General features: G+C 59.9%; 1 protein-coding gene across 1 annotated transcript in view; it reads right to left on the reverse strand.

The window, feature by feature from the left end:
- Positions 1 to 8,508: 8,508 nt before the first annotated feature.
- BCORL1 (BCL6 corepressor like 1) overlaps positions 8,509 to 14,310 on the reverse strand; it is a 29,595-nt gene continuing 23,793 nt past the window's right edge. The window contains exons 13-14 of the mRNA XM_072877318.1: positions 11,217 to 11,370; positions 8,509 to 9,206 (exon numbers count right to left, since the gene is read on the reverse strand). Coding sequence (XP_072733419.1) covers positions 8,930 to 9,206; positions 11,217 to 11,370 — 431 coding nt within the window. The 3' untranslated portion in view covers positions 8,509 to 8,929. The remainder of the gene's footprint in view (positions 9,207 to 11,216; positions 11,371 to 14,310) is intronic.

Below are 14,310 nucleotides of genomic sequence, written 5' to 3' on the forward strand. Positions count from 1 at the left end.
CGACGGGATGAAATAGTAGGTGATGCAGTGGCTGCTATGTAACTTGCATTTGAAGCCAGGTTTGTGCTCCAGCCTGGTGACCGGTATAAGACGGTATAGAAGGGATGGGGAGAATAAGGAGAGAGGCTTAGAGTTGCTAAGGCAGGAGATGAGGGACTAAATTATGAGCCCGATGGAGGAGGTGCACTGGTGCAGGTTTGGAGAGCACAGGCTGAGGTGGGTGGGGAGAACCAGTCACTGGTGATGCTGGACCCAGGGTGTGCGATGACGTCAGGAGCATGTCACCAGCTCTCCGGCCACCATGTGGGAATTTGGGTGCTTTCTGTTAACAGTGAGCTCTCGGCTGTGCGTGCCAGGTAAAAGGGATGCAGGAACAGGCCGCAACACTGCACAGTGGGGTGGGAGTCGGAGGGAGAGGTGGTTTCACTGGGCACTTGGAGACAGGTTGATGCCTTGTGCAGGTGAGGGTCTGTAGGCTGCCCCTGCTTCCCCTGCCACAGGGAGTGCTCCGGCGTTACCAGAAAGCTCATCCCATGCTCTGCGATTGTTTCTGCTTAGGCTGGAGCTGTTCCTCAGCCTGAGAAACTGATCCAAAACTGATCAAGAGGCCCGCCTCACATCCTCGCAGGGCCTGGGCACTGGCACGGGAGAGGACGCCAGCCTCCAGCCTTGCTCTGTTTCAGGATGAGGTGTGAGGGTAAATGTGAGAAGGGGTCCAGGATTGCTGTTGCAGGGAGGGAGAATCCGTTAGAGAATCACGACTGAGCTTGGACCCCAGGAATCACAGTCCAGGCTTGGAGCCGGTGAGAGCGTGTGCTTCCATTCGATGTGTCGGGAGGCGAGCCTGGGATCTCGCCCCGGTGGCAGAGTCTTAATCCCAGCTGCGCCGTGGCAGGTCATGCTCCGCCTGCATGGTCCTTCTCTTATAAAAGGCTGCCGAGGGCTGCGCTAGGTGAGCTGTCTCCCTGGAGCCAGGGAGTTGGCTGTCCCCTGACTGCTACTAAAATTTCTCATCTCTCTTGAGGAATATTCCCTGTTGTGGGGAAAACACTGACCCTGATGGCAGCGGTTACGTGCAAGAGATTCTGATTCTCCTGCTCCTCTTGCATAGGCAAGCGCTGGAGGAATTGAGTGAAAAGCTGGCAGTGTTTCCAGAAGCAGAATTGGAAGCGGGAAGTAGACGGGTGACCCTGCTCCATCCTCCCCTGCAGCCTCCGAGGCACTGAGCGCTGGGGTCCCTGCCGCTGCCCCGAGTGATGGCCTTGTGTCCTCCAGAGCTGCAGCAGAGGGACAGGGAGGTGGGCCTGGGGTTGGAGCATCGAGTTGTGCAGGAACACGGACAGAGCTCTTGATTCATATTTGGGGATGGGAAATCACCTTGTGCTCTTGTCTGTTCTGCGTACGGCTGGCATGCGACGCTCACGAGTAAAAATGGAGCAAAGGGAGAACAATTTCATCTTGCTGGAAACCAGCTCTGAAGCTCGCGTTTGGGAAGCTGTAGTGTAGCGTGAGGGCGTGCGTAGCCTCGGCTTCCCTCCCTGTCCCCAGCTACTTCCTAGGTCGGGGTCCGTGGCTGCGAAGGCAGAGAATCTCCTGAGCCCTGGGTGGAAAGGATGGGCCAGGGTCTGCTGCGGCAGAAGGAGAGGGGCTGGGCCCTGCGTGCACGGGCCTCTCGAATCGGGAGGAACAGGAACGAGGGATCTGTGCTGCCCACTTCATACGGAGTTTAACAAAACCCTTTGACCAGACTCGGGGCCCTGTCCCATCAGAGTTTGAGTAAATGCAAACACGGTGATCCCACAACCTCGATCCACCGCCACAAGGAAAACATTCTCCTTAAGCGCTAATTGAAACTGCTTCTCACCCAGACGGATACCTCTGGAAGGGTCTGGCCCCATCCTCTCCCTGTCCTCCTTCCCCCCCATGAGCACCTGCAGAGGCACAGCCTTGAGGCTACACCTCGGGCGAAAGGCACCGAAGAAGAGCAGCCCCTGAGGGGCCTTCCAGAGCCGCCTGGGCAGAGGGCTGCTCCCCCCAAAGCTCACGGCGACCCTTGGCAGCACCCCGGCATGCCCAATGGCCTCTGGGCGTGGTGCCACCCCCCTCACAGAGCCCTGGCGGTCGCTGTGGAGATGCCCAAGGCCGTGACGGGGCCTGTGGGCCTCCCATGGCTTCTCTAGGCGGGGGCCTGGGGTGGGAGCAGCGCCTGGGGACGAGGCCCGGGGCGGGGGCACCCAGAGCGGCCGAATGCACTCGGGGCCGGGCTGTGCAGGGGCCGCTGGCACGGGGGGCATGGGGGACGTGTTGGGGCCTCTGTGAGGGGAGAGCAGGGGCTGCCCCGGGCCGGGCACAAATGCCCAGAGGCCATTGTGACGGGGGTCCCCGCGGCGACCGTGGGGGCATTTGAGGGAGAGCCCTGGGGCGCCCGCTCCCAGGAGAGCCGCTCCCGGAGGAGGCAGCATCTACCCGTGGCGGGTCTGCGGCAGAGGATGCCGAAGATGCCCGTGGACGAGGAGGCGAACGCCGGTGCCCAGCCCGGCAACAGGCTGCCGGGCCTGCAGAAGAGGCGCCAAGTGAGGGACGGGGCAGGAGGGAGAGGCCGGTGCTGGGATGGGGCCGCACGGAGCTGCCTCGGTGCCAGGGCCGGCCTTGCCGGCACTGCGGGGGCCGCTGCGCCAAGGCAGCGGCCTCCATCCAGTGCCTCCTCCTCCTCCTCCTGCCCGCAGGTGGGCCTCAGGCAGCCGCAGGCAGCGTGGCAGGGCAGCCGGAGCCAGGCCTCGTCCCTCCATGGGGACAGGCTGCCATGGCTCCCCTGCCCAGAGAGCTCGCAGGGCGCTGGGAGCCGCCGTGCGCAGGTAGGGAGCCCGAGGGAGACGAGGCCCAACGTCCTCCCGACCCCAGGAGCCGCCGATGGGCGGGCGGGAGGTGCGGGAGGGGACAGGCGCGCCCGGCCCCCATAGCAAGCTGAGCCCCCCGGGCCGTGCCCAGGCATGCCGGGGTGCTCCCGGGAGTGGCCGTGGGCCGCGGGGGGACCAGCCCTCTTCCGAGGTGGCTCTGGGAGCAGGGCGGCAGCCGCCCGTGGGGCGAGTCCTGCTTTGGGGGCTGGCAGGGGAGCCCGGCCGCAGGAGCTCTTCCAGCCGGGGCGCGGGGGCAAGGGCCACAGTCACGAAGCCTCTCTCCTCGGCTTCTCTTGCAGACGGAGAGCCTGGCACGCGGGCTGGTGCTGCCCCGCAACAGGGTGGTACTGCCCCGCAGCAGGGTGGTGCGGGAGGAGACAGCCCGTCTGCCAGCCTTGCCGCCTCTCCCCAGGCAGGCAGCGGCACCCAGGCACGCACCCGCAGCTCGGCCACCGGGAGCTGCCGGCACCTGCCACAAGCTGCCTCCTCTGCCAGCAGCACCCTCTGCGTCTTCTGCCAGGGGCAGGGCAACGGCCCTCAGCACCGCAGCCACCGGCCACCAACACCTTGTCCCACCCGCTCAGGGCGTCCGCGGTGACTGGGGCAGAGCCGCGAGGGAGGAGAGCTGGAGGCCTGCGCTGTGGCTGTGAAGGACGCAGCCAGCAGCTGGTGGCACAGCGGGACCGGGCACACAGCACGGCTGTGGCACTGACAGCAAGAACAGACGAGGTCTGGGCGGCCGACGGCAGCGAGGCCCCCGCAGCTCAGCCCGCGCCTGATCCCTGTGCACGTGGGGGCACCGGCGCTGCCGGCAGGGCCCCCGCGCCAGCTCCCTGGGGCAGCGACACGAGGCCAGGGCCCGGGGGACGAGCAGCAGAGCACAACCCACCAACGCCGGCGGCACGCATCAAGGGCTACCTCAACGGCAGGTCATTGCAGGTGCAGCACGAGGCTGTTGCGGAGCATCTGGCCATTGCGTCCACCAAGACAGAGCCTCTGGAGGAGCTGGAGAGGAGCTGCCTGTCCCGCACCGGGCGCAGCCTGGCCCAGCTCAGGAAAGCCACCCTGCTGCGGCAGCAGGACGGCCCGGAGAGTCGGCCCGAGAGCAGACGGCCCGAGAAAGGAGAAGCAGCCTTTCTCCCTGACGCGCTCGGGGTGGCTCAATGTCAGACACGGGCAGCCGAGGGCCCAGGACGGGATGGGACGGCGTGGGATGGGACAGGGGGATGAGCCTCCCTCTGCCTGGGGCCAGCCGCTGCCCACACCCTCGGCCTCTGCCCGTGCCTCCAGCTCCCGGCCGGCTGGGGCCTCCACTAGCCTCACTCCTCGGTGCCCGTGTTTTGAGGCAATCGCTGTTCTTGGGGTGTCCCGGCAGTGGCTGGGGAGAGCCCTGGGCTGGTGCTGGTGCCAAGCCGGCAGTCTGGCTGCATCCCCTCAAGCTCCCTTCCCATCCGCCTCTCTTCGATTCAAGTCAAGGAATTCGAACATTTCAGATCTGTCGTAAATTTGGTCTGTTTTACCTAACGCTTGCACCGCACTGCTTCTCCTTGGTGTCACGAGGAACCTCCCCATTGCGGAGGGGTGTAGGAGCACCTCCATGAGCAACTTGCCCCTCCATTTTTAAGACCCTCCTCCACTGCTCTGGTGCTCCCATCAACGGCAGCGAGTGCAGTGCTGTTGGTGAGTCCCTCCCCGGCAGGGCGCAATCAAGGCTTGCCTTCCAGTCCCGGCATCAGGGCATTCCTGCTGCCTTTGGTCTCTTCTCTTATAGCCATGTCAATGACCTGCCAGAAGCAATCCCGTGCCTTGTGCCTCTCATCCTGAAGCTATGCCCAGGCAAGGCTTTCCTTGCAGAGATTAAAACAGGTTTTGTATCCCTGGACCAGTAGCTGTTTTCCATCAGACCCGAGTACGCTCGGGCACCAGCCCGGCGGCGTCCTGCGGGGCTCTCGGGAAGCTTGCTGGCTCTGCTGTGGGGCTCTGGGCCAGTCCCTCCTCCTCCTCCTCCTCCTTGCCTTTGCCGTGCTCCAGCACCACCTTGCCTCCAGTACTGCGAGAAGCTGAGCTGGCATCCTCCACGCTGCCACGGTCGAGGCAGGGGCAGGTAATGACCGAGTTGCTCAGCCATGGTCTTTCTCCGCGCTGAATCTCTGCTGCTGATCTAGTCTTTGTTTTTCAGCTTTCTGCTCTCGCCAGCCAACACCTTGGCCCATTTTCTACTCGGTTTCGCCACTGCCTTTTCTCCTCCTTTAGCCTTCTGTTGCGGTCTTGGACGTCCATTTTTCTGAGGTGGCTCTGATTGGTGCCAGTACCTTCGTGGGCCTTGTTGTAAACCCCCGGCTTGTTTCCTGCCCTCCAGCTTCCCCTTCTCTGCTCCCTTCTCCTTAAAGCCTCTCTGCATCACTTCTAAGGACTTGAAGATTTTGGGTCTCGCTGGCTTTCTGCAGTGATTTACTTCTTTTAAGATCAGATCTTTCCTTCCTAAAATTCAGCACCCCTGGGGTAACCCCGATGCCCCTGCGCCCATGTTTGCGGTAGTCTCCATGCTGTTGACGCTAGCCAGCGGCTGGGGGGGATGAGGGTGCAGCAGCCGTTGTGCCCCTGCTCCTGGGCTGCAGGACCAGCAGGGAGCTGCCTTGGAAAAGTGTCCGTGGTTTAACCTCGGCTCTCCTTAAGCGACCCGTTTGTGCGGACGGCTGTGATCTCCTGCAGACGCTCAGGAACAGCTTGGGGCCTGGGGACGGCCCTGCCTTTCGGTGACCTCCCCAGACCCCGCAGCCCTGGCTGCCCCGGCTCAGGCCCCAGGCCGACAGTTCCTGGGTGCTGCAGGCTCCTCCGCATGGCACCCCAGCTACGTCCCCCTCCTCATCCCTGCGAAGCCTCCGATGCTCCCTGCTTCACCACGCCTGCTGGCAGTTGTTTCTGCCTTTGATCTTGGCTCTGTAATGTTTGATGGCCGTTTGCCTCCAGCTGGCTTTTTGAAGCTGGGCAGAAATCTAATTGTGCTGTTAAAACGCAATGCTTGCAGATAAAAGGGCGGGACGAGGCACTGTTACTTACCCACCGTGTGGCTACTGCCACACGCAGCGAGCGCTCCTTTACACTTCACCTCCTGGGTCCGGCACGCAAACACTCTGATCTTTCACCGCCACTTGTAGAAAAATCCCCTTTACCCAAACCAGTGCGTGTCCTGCCCCAGACCGAGAGCTTGTTCTCTGTGCAGCTGCGTCTCCCTCCTGCCCCCAGCAAGCCCCGGGAAGGCGGACGCAGCCGCTCCGGCTCCAGCGTGGGCCGCAGCAGCGCCAGCCCCGGCACGGGTGCTGCGAGGGGAGTGCGAGCACAGTGGGGACCCCCCAAAGGGCCGGGGCGAACCTGGGCTGCCGAGCCCGGGGACAGGCAGACACCCGCTCACCCGCGCGTCGCTGCAGGGCCCGGCCGCGCACACGCACGCGGGCGCGCACACAACCTCCCGCTGCGGCGGGGGCCAGCCCTGCGTGTGCACGGCCCCCACGCCCCGCGCTGCACAGCCGGCTGCGCGCGTGCACCCCAGCGCTGCTGCCTGCGGGCACGCACACCCCCCTCATCGCACCGCACCCCTGCACACCCCCCCACCTCACCGCACCCCTGCACACCCCCCCACCTCACCACACCCCCCACGCCCCGCCTGCCCGTGGGCGCACCGGCACATGCCCAGCCACAGCCAGCCCCGTGCAGGGGTTCGGGAAATCTCCTTCCCTCGCTCCTGTGCCAATTAGTTTTTCTCGTACGACGTGGTACGAGCTTCCGTCAGCTGGAGCTAGCGTGCGGTGCGTTCCGCAGCCAGGGTTCTGTCGGCCTGACTGAAGGCCTCAGCTCATTGCAAGGAGGAGGAGGACGGCCCCACCCCGAAGTTAAGGACCTTTCTTTCTTGGAAGGTTAAAGCCAGCTCCGAAGGATGAAGGACACCCCCGACCGCCCAGGCCACGGCAGCATCCCAGCACCTCGGCCGAACCCTCCCCGACCCGGCGCCACGGGTCCGTAACGGCAGCAGGGCCAGGGATGGCTGGAGCCAGAAAGGAGCGGACGGCTGATGACGCCGTAGCATTACAGCTGCTCTGCAGAACAGTTTTGTACACCCTGGGCACGTGCAGAGGCTGAGGCATCCCTGTGCCCCCGGAGGGCACCTGGGCTGGGGACTGGGGGAAACAGGTTTAAAAAGGATCTTTCCAAGGCCTGTTTCAAAGGAAAAAAACCAAATAAAAACCCCACGCGCCCCCTCTGCTCCCACAGGGGTGAACCCAGGCTGGGAACGGCTGCCCCAGGGCCAGGGCTGCCGGGCCCTGGGGCTGGACACAGCCCCACCGGCCATCAGCGGTGGCGTTTGGGCACCGCTGGGCTTGGCCGCAGAGCTTCCGTTACCAGCGTGAGTCCCGAAGTGGGCATGCGTGCGCTGCGAGGAGCAGCAGAGTCTCCCCAACAGCTTCCGTGGCTCGACGATGTCCCCCCGCTCCACGGTGCAAAAGGACACGGCTGCCTGCTGAGGCACCGCAGCCCGCGCCAGCCCCGTGCCCGGCCCCGGCGCTGCCCTGGGCCGCTCGGGGCAGGCAGCCTCGCTGTCTCCCCTTGCTGACCCCCGGGCTCGGGCCACCGCGCAAGGAACCCTGCCCGCAGCAGGCATCAGACACGGGACAAGGAAGGAAAGGCAGGAGACAGGGGGCCTGATGCAGGTTTTTTCTGTACATCAGTGTTTTTGACACCACAGCCTGTTGCTGGTTATAATAAAACAGAAATCAGAAAGAGCAACCAGAATACACACCCAAAGGCAAAAAACCCTCGGCTTAAACAAGGTGCTGCCCGGCCCCCCGGAGGGGAGGCTGGCGGCAGGGGGTCCAAGGGGAAGGGGTAACACCTGCCCTGGCTGGGAAGAAACACAACACAAAGAAAAAACGAACCAACGAAAAAACCCAGCCAACGCTCCCGCTGCGGAGCAGGGGAGAGCCAGAAAAACCCAGATTGTCCCGTCCTCAGTCCTGTTAGCACCTGTACAATAAAACTGTACCATCTCCCGGGAGCGGAGCAGCCCTGCCCCGCGCCCGGGCGGCGGGCGCCGTGCCCGCTCTCTCCCAGAGAACTGCTCCTGGTGACGCAGGAGGGGTGCGGGAGCGGGGCCAGGCCGAGCAGACACCGCGCAGGGCAAGGAAGGGGCTTCTGCGGTGGCGAGAGACCCCGGGGTGGGGGGACAAGCTGCCGGGAAGCGTGGGGCGCGCTTGGGGGCCGCGGGCTGCGCTGCCCGTGGGACAGCCGCCGGGGAGTGGGAGCAGCAGCACGAATGAGATGGGGGAAGGAGCCCGGTGAGAGGATGGAGCGGCGGGGCTGGCTCTCGGCCGGCGGGTGAGCGCCTTCAGCAGAAGCCAGCTCCAAAGCTAAGGGAAGTGACTGTCCCCAGGCTCTCGGCCGAGGTGCTAGAGCCCGGCCCTCGAGGGCCGTGACCCCCCGGGTCTGCAGCTCAGGGGCTGGCTGTTCCAGGGGGAGCGCCGGCCTCGGGGAGCGTTGGAGAGGGGCCGGAGGAAGCCCTTATCCCCTAGCCCGGAGCTCACCATCACAGTGATACAGACTCAGCAAAACCAAAGGAAACGTTACAAATTAAATACTAATTAAATAAATACTATGGAAGACGTTGGGAGGGGGAGGGCAAACAGAGAGGCGCAGTTCCATGGGGTCAGGTGGGGAGCGGCAGCGGCACCCACCGCCCCTCGCTTCGGCAGAGCTGGAGCCGCTGCTGCCCCACGAGCTCCGGCTCACGCAGCCCCGTGGAGAGGGCTTCATCTCCCGCCGTAGCTGGATGGGGCCGACGGCCGCAACCGCCGCTGCTCGTCACGAAGGGACCCTGGGAAGTCCTTGGAGGCAAGGCTCCTCTCTCCCCAGCTGGAGGAGACCCTGAGGAGAGGAGGACTGGCTGGCCAAAGACTCGGGTCCCTGCTGCTGGCGCTGAGAGGGCTGCTTCCTGTTGGTCCTTATTATTGCCTCGTGATGCAGAGAGCGATCTGTCCCCGTCAGCTGCTCCAGGCCTGGTACTCCACCGCCGAACCCAGAAGCTGCAGCAGCTCGGGCTCGTAGTGCACCAGCTCCACTGTCTCTGCAGCACCCTGCGCCAGCTCGGGGCTCTCCTGCACCTCCTCCTGCGCCAGCACCTGGCTGAGAGAGACCTGGCGCTGGAACTCCGCCTTGGGCAGCGTGGCGATCTCAAAGTGCGGGAAGCGGGCCTGGAATATGCGGGAGGACAGCTTCAGCCGCTTGAGCACGTCGGAGAAGAGGAACCAGTTGCAGGGCCTGCGAGGACGGCAAGAGGATGGCAGGTTAGGGGCGGAGGGGTCCGCAGGCACGTCGCCCACCTCGCCGCCTCCCAGCTGCCGGCACGCCAGCCCTCCCCTCCACGCAGCGCTGCCGGTGAGGCCCAGCACTATTCTCCACGTGGTCCTCCTCCGCAGGGGGAGGACCTAGGCTCAGAGACGCGCCTGGGTCTGATTGCTGCTTTGCAGGTGACATCTTTTTAAAGCACTCAAAGCGAGGCAAGGACATGGGCGTGAAAGTTACGCCTTAAAAGGTGTCCCGGCAGCATCCCCACCCGGCAATAAGCCACACCAGAGGCTCCGTTGCCCGCCCAGCCATTTCTCCTGGGTGCTGTACGTGTCCCTCTGGATGGGCAGAAATTGGCAGGCATGGAAATTTGCTAAACAGAAAAGTAGCATTTTTGTTGCTGCCTCTTCCAAGTCGCCTTTCTCCTCCCTGCAGTCCAAGCAAATGCAATAGCCACGGTGTCACAGGAGGTGGAGAAGGGAGGACTGCTCCAGTGCTGTGACCTGATTTAGCCTTCCCCATGATGGAGGGGAAACAATCTGCTCAGCCCATCAACGCAAGCTGCTGCTGACCATCACTGGAGAAAAATGGGGCTAGGAGCAACAACAGAGGGAGAAGAGAGGGAGGCTTCCTGACAGGCACTGCGCAGGGACACCACACGGCAGCAGAACGCATCTGGCCATGCAGCCGGATTGCGCGGGGAGACCCCCAACTACACCCTCCTGCTGACTGAGGACGGACGGTCTGTCCCAGGCGCTGCAGCAGTGCTCCCCTGCCGTCACACAGCCAGAGCTCTGCAGGAACACGAGGAGCGGGACCCTGAGAGCTGCACATCGCCAGACACTGACTTGTGTTCCTGCAAGGCCCTGCCTTCAACCCAGTATCTCTAATCCTAATTTAAAGGAAAATAACCACCTAAGATACACAAGCTGCTCTTGACCTCAAGGAGCTGAAACGGCTGATGTGCTGCCGTCTGTCAATAGGATGCTGGGGCTGTGACCACCCGTGGTACAGAACAGCAGGCACCAGGCAGCCAACACAAATACAACTACCTTCTTGGCTTTACCCTCGGTTTTGTTTTAAAACAAGTCCTTTCTTAAACCAAAGGGCTCTTTCCTTGCTTGGTTCCCCCACATATAGGTCTCCCTCACCTATAGTCCCTCAGTCTTTCTCCTGTTTTCATTAACTCCGGGGGACAAGACCAAGGACACAGGGACTGAAGGACTTCACAGGCCTTGTGCCGTGCGAGGCATCAGCCAGCGAATCCCAGGCTGGGACTTCTCTGAGCACGACTGCGCTGCGGGAGTGCCCATCTGAGCGAGTGTCCCCTCCAGGTTCCTCCACAGTCACCGGAGAGCTGATCAGTCGCAGCCAGCAGTTCAGCTCAGCCCGACGTTCACTCCTGCCCTCGTTCGGATAAAGCCTGCTGACTAGTGTCCTGAACAAGAGGCCAAGGTGACCACCTCAGAGGTGGATCTCTGAGAATTAGTCAAACAAATTCCATCTTCCACTTGCTTCTCTGACTTGGGGCTTACAAAGCGTGGTTTCTACCCTCACGTTTTTCCAAAAAAGAGCCTGTGCAACGCTTCATTATGAGATGGTGTATGATGGGGAGTGTGCCACAAGAGGCATGTTACTGCCTCAGCAGCAGCAATTTGCTCCTCCTGGGGAAGCTGCAATAGCTCCATTCCTCTGCGTCTCTGCTTTGAGATCTCATTTGCTTTGAGATCTACAGGACACAAGTGCAACTCTATACGGCCTGTCTCCTCAGCACGCAGTCAGCTTGGGCTCTCAAAGTTTCTCAGACATGCATGAATTTTCCATATATGAACATCTCATGCTATCCCTCACCTGGAGGACAGCCTAAGGCTTTCTTGTACTGCTGCTATCCTCACGAGCTCAAGGGCTCTGTTCCGTGAGCGACCCCTCCACCCCAGCATTAATGTCACCCAAATGCTCTCTGCTCCAGGAAAAGATACTCACCCCCGAGAGACTGACACTTGGAGGTTGTAGCTGGGAAGCAGCGGCTTGTCTGAGAACTCAAACATGAAGTTGTCTGCTTCTTGCTCCTCTTCCTCCTGGTCTGAACTTCCTGGAGGGTTGAGCAGAAGATCGCATCCAATGCTATCTTTCCCCTCTGCAAAAAGCAAAACAGACGTTGGCATTGCTCACAGTTTCACACCAGCCAGTGCTCATCACTCCCTGGGGAACAGCTCTGCCCAGCTGGACCAGCTACCACCGCAATCTCGCATGCACCTTCCCACAACGTCACCGCAACTGTAGGAGCCAAGTCCCAGGGGCTCCTCCTGCTCTCCTTCCAGCCCCTCGTCTCGGAGAAACTCTGAGTGAGCGCTGGCTGCTCTGCACAGCGAGACTCCACTCGGTGACCAGGGTAGGTAGAAAGAACATCTATGTCATAGCAGCAACCTTCAGGTTTACACCGATCCCGCACGCGAGACGAGGCACTGCCTGCTGGCAAAAGGAGCCACTTGGCCTGGCACAGTCTTTTCTTGGGTCAACCACACGCTGACCCCCCGACTCTCCCTGGAACGGCCTCAGCCCCTCTCCTTTGCCAGCACAGCTGTCCTCAGCCTGAAAGAACCTGCGCCAGAGAGGAAGGAGGCGGATGTACGAGATGCTTTGTCTGCACAGATCCTATAAAGTGAGGCACTGCACTCTGCTCGTTGAGGGCTTCTCCACCCAGATCCCACTGTCGACAACTGTCAGCAGGTTATCTAGAGGTGTGTGCCAGCAACTCTGTCTAAATAAGGACTGCAAGGCTGTGCCACCAAACTGTGCAGCAGATCTAGAGATTAATACAACCAAACAACAATAAGCATGACTTCAGAGAATCAGCCCCACAGATTTCTGGCTTAAAGCTGGCTGTTCTGGGAGGTATCTGAGCTCCAGCAGGATTTGCTTCCATAGGAGATGCAGAACGGAGCACTTGATCCATAAACCATTAAAGACAGTTACATTTACTGTTCACCAATCTGAAAAGCATCTGTTGAAAAATAGCTTGCAGCCTGGATTTTAGTATTAAGAGGTATGAATAGTCTTGGGTTTGCAGAGTGCTGTTGTCCTGCTGAGATAATACAGGGTACTCCCAAAAACTTCCAGAAAACAGAGTGTAGATTCTACAGGAGAAGTCAGACCAAATGTGCTGGTGAGCAAATAAACCAATCATGCAAAAGTTCAACACCACGCATGAGAGAAAAGGCTGCAAAAAAATCTTATGGTGTGCTGCATCGGAAAGCTCCACGCACCATACTGCTCTACGAATAAACGCAGCGCCCAGCAAGAATGTTATTTTAATAGAGAAACAACAGCAGATGACAGGAGACATGCGCTCAGACAGGGTCTCAGGAAAAATATGAAATAATTTCTTAGTCCTGACAAGGACAAAAAAAACCCCCTAAGAAATAGAAAAACAGGGTGGTTAAATCTTCAAAACTTATTGTAGAATAGGACAAAAATAAGTGACATGAGTATTGGTCTGAGATCCCTGCTAGGCAAAGCTCAGACGCCATCACTGAAAAAACTCAAATTTCTTGAACAACCCAGGAAAAAAGAATTAAATGCATTTAACGTGGCAACAATATGGTCCAATGTCCATCCTGAAAACTCTTCTCACTAAGTCCTGTCCGTTAGCCCGAGTGAAGGCTGCGACGAGAACAGGAACATCCTGTACCACCGCAGAGTAACAGGGAGACAATCAGGCGCAGCAAGGCTAGTCCCAGGAGTAGAACAAAACCCTGGAGTGGGACTTTGTATCTGGAACTACAGTAGCCCGAAGTGCAAGACGCTGATGACTTTACCATACTCAGACCTCAGAGATCCCACACCCTGGCTTTAGCATTATCTTTTGGCCCCCAAGAGATTTGCAGACCTAAGGGAAAATGTGGACAACATTCCTGCCTCAAAGAATAGAAACAGATCCAGCAGGGGCCTGGGATTTCTCCTCCACCCTGAGGGACATGCAATGTTTTGTGCTTCAGCCGGTGGATCCGATGGAAGGGGAAGCTTTGAAGGACTGAACCACTGAAGGAGGAGAGCTGTTTTCTGCTGAGCTGGTTTGCTGCCTGTGACAGCTGGGAGCAGCTCAGTTACTCAGAGCAGAACCAGGTACTTCCCTGCCCCGGGGAGTATCTGCTCTTGGTGACCCAAGGTGACTGCTGAAGGCAACGGAGCCAAAAGGGCCCATTTCAAAACACTCGGTAAACACCGCTGTAAACAAACCAGCCCCTTGTCTCAGGTTTGGGCATCTTGCTCTTCCTTGCCGACTCAGGCAGTGTCCCACAGTAGTGCCTGGTAAAGCACATGTGACAATGGTCTAGCACTGCCATCTCACTGCTGCTGTAAGCTGATCTAGGTGTGGATGAAAAGGAAGGTCCCTTTCTGTGCCCGCTGAAAACAGACCTGGCAGGATAAAGGATTACTTCCCAGCTGGGTTAGTTCCTTGCTGCAACTTGCCACGCGGCCTCCCAAAGGCAGTGTCGAGGGCAGCACTGGGAATGCTCCAAGCAAAGGGGCAAAAGGAGGGGCAGCGTGACTGACCTTCTGACAGCAGCGTGGTGGTGCTTCAGCTTGGGATCTCTGCTGTCCTCTCTCCAAGCCAGAGACAGAAATCTCCCACAGGCAACACCAAAGCCACAGGGTTTCAGAACATTTTCTGCACCTGACATTTCTCCAGGGTTCATCACTCTCATGTCTGGGAGGAACCTATGTTCTCCCAAGTGCTGTGCAGAGGTACCTGTGAAAGTCTGAAGCACCTGAGATGCAAGCATCAGCCCAGCCAACACTGGAAGGATCCTTCCACTGCAGCAAGGATGAAGTGACATTTCTAGGGAACAGTATAGACAGAACAATGCAGGATTTGTCTGGCTTGTTAACCAACTTCAGGTAGCACAGGAGAGAAGGAAGACAAAAGCTGACAGATGGCACCATGTGAATGACAGAGACCCAGTACAGACACATCCACAATGGCCAGGATTTAGCGTGAAGTCCCACTGGAAGAGGTAGGACGTGTTTAACAGAGAAGGTAGTCTTTTCCCATCCTCAAATGAGGAAATACTCT

Source organism: Ciconia boyciana, chromosome 12 (genome assembly GCF_034638445.1).
Source record: "Ciconia boyciana chromosome 12, ASM3463844v1, whole genome shotgun sequence".
Taxonomy (NCBI): Eukaryota; Metazoa; Chordata; class Aves; order Ciconiiformes; family Ciconiidae; genus Ciconia; species Ciconia boyciana.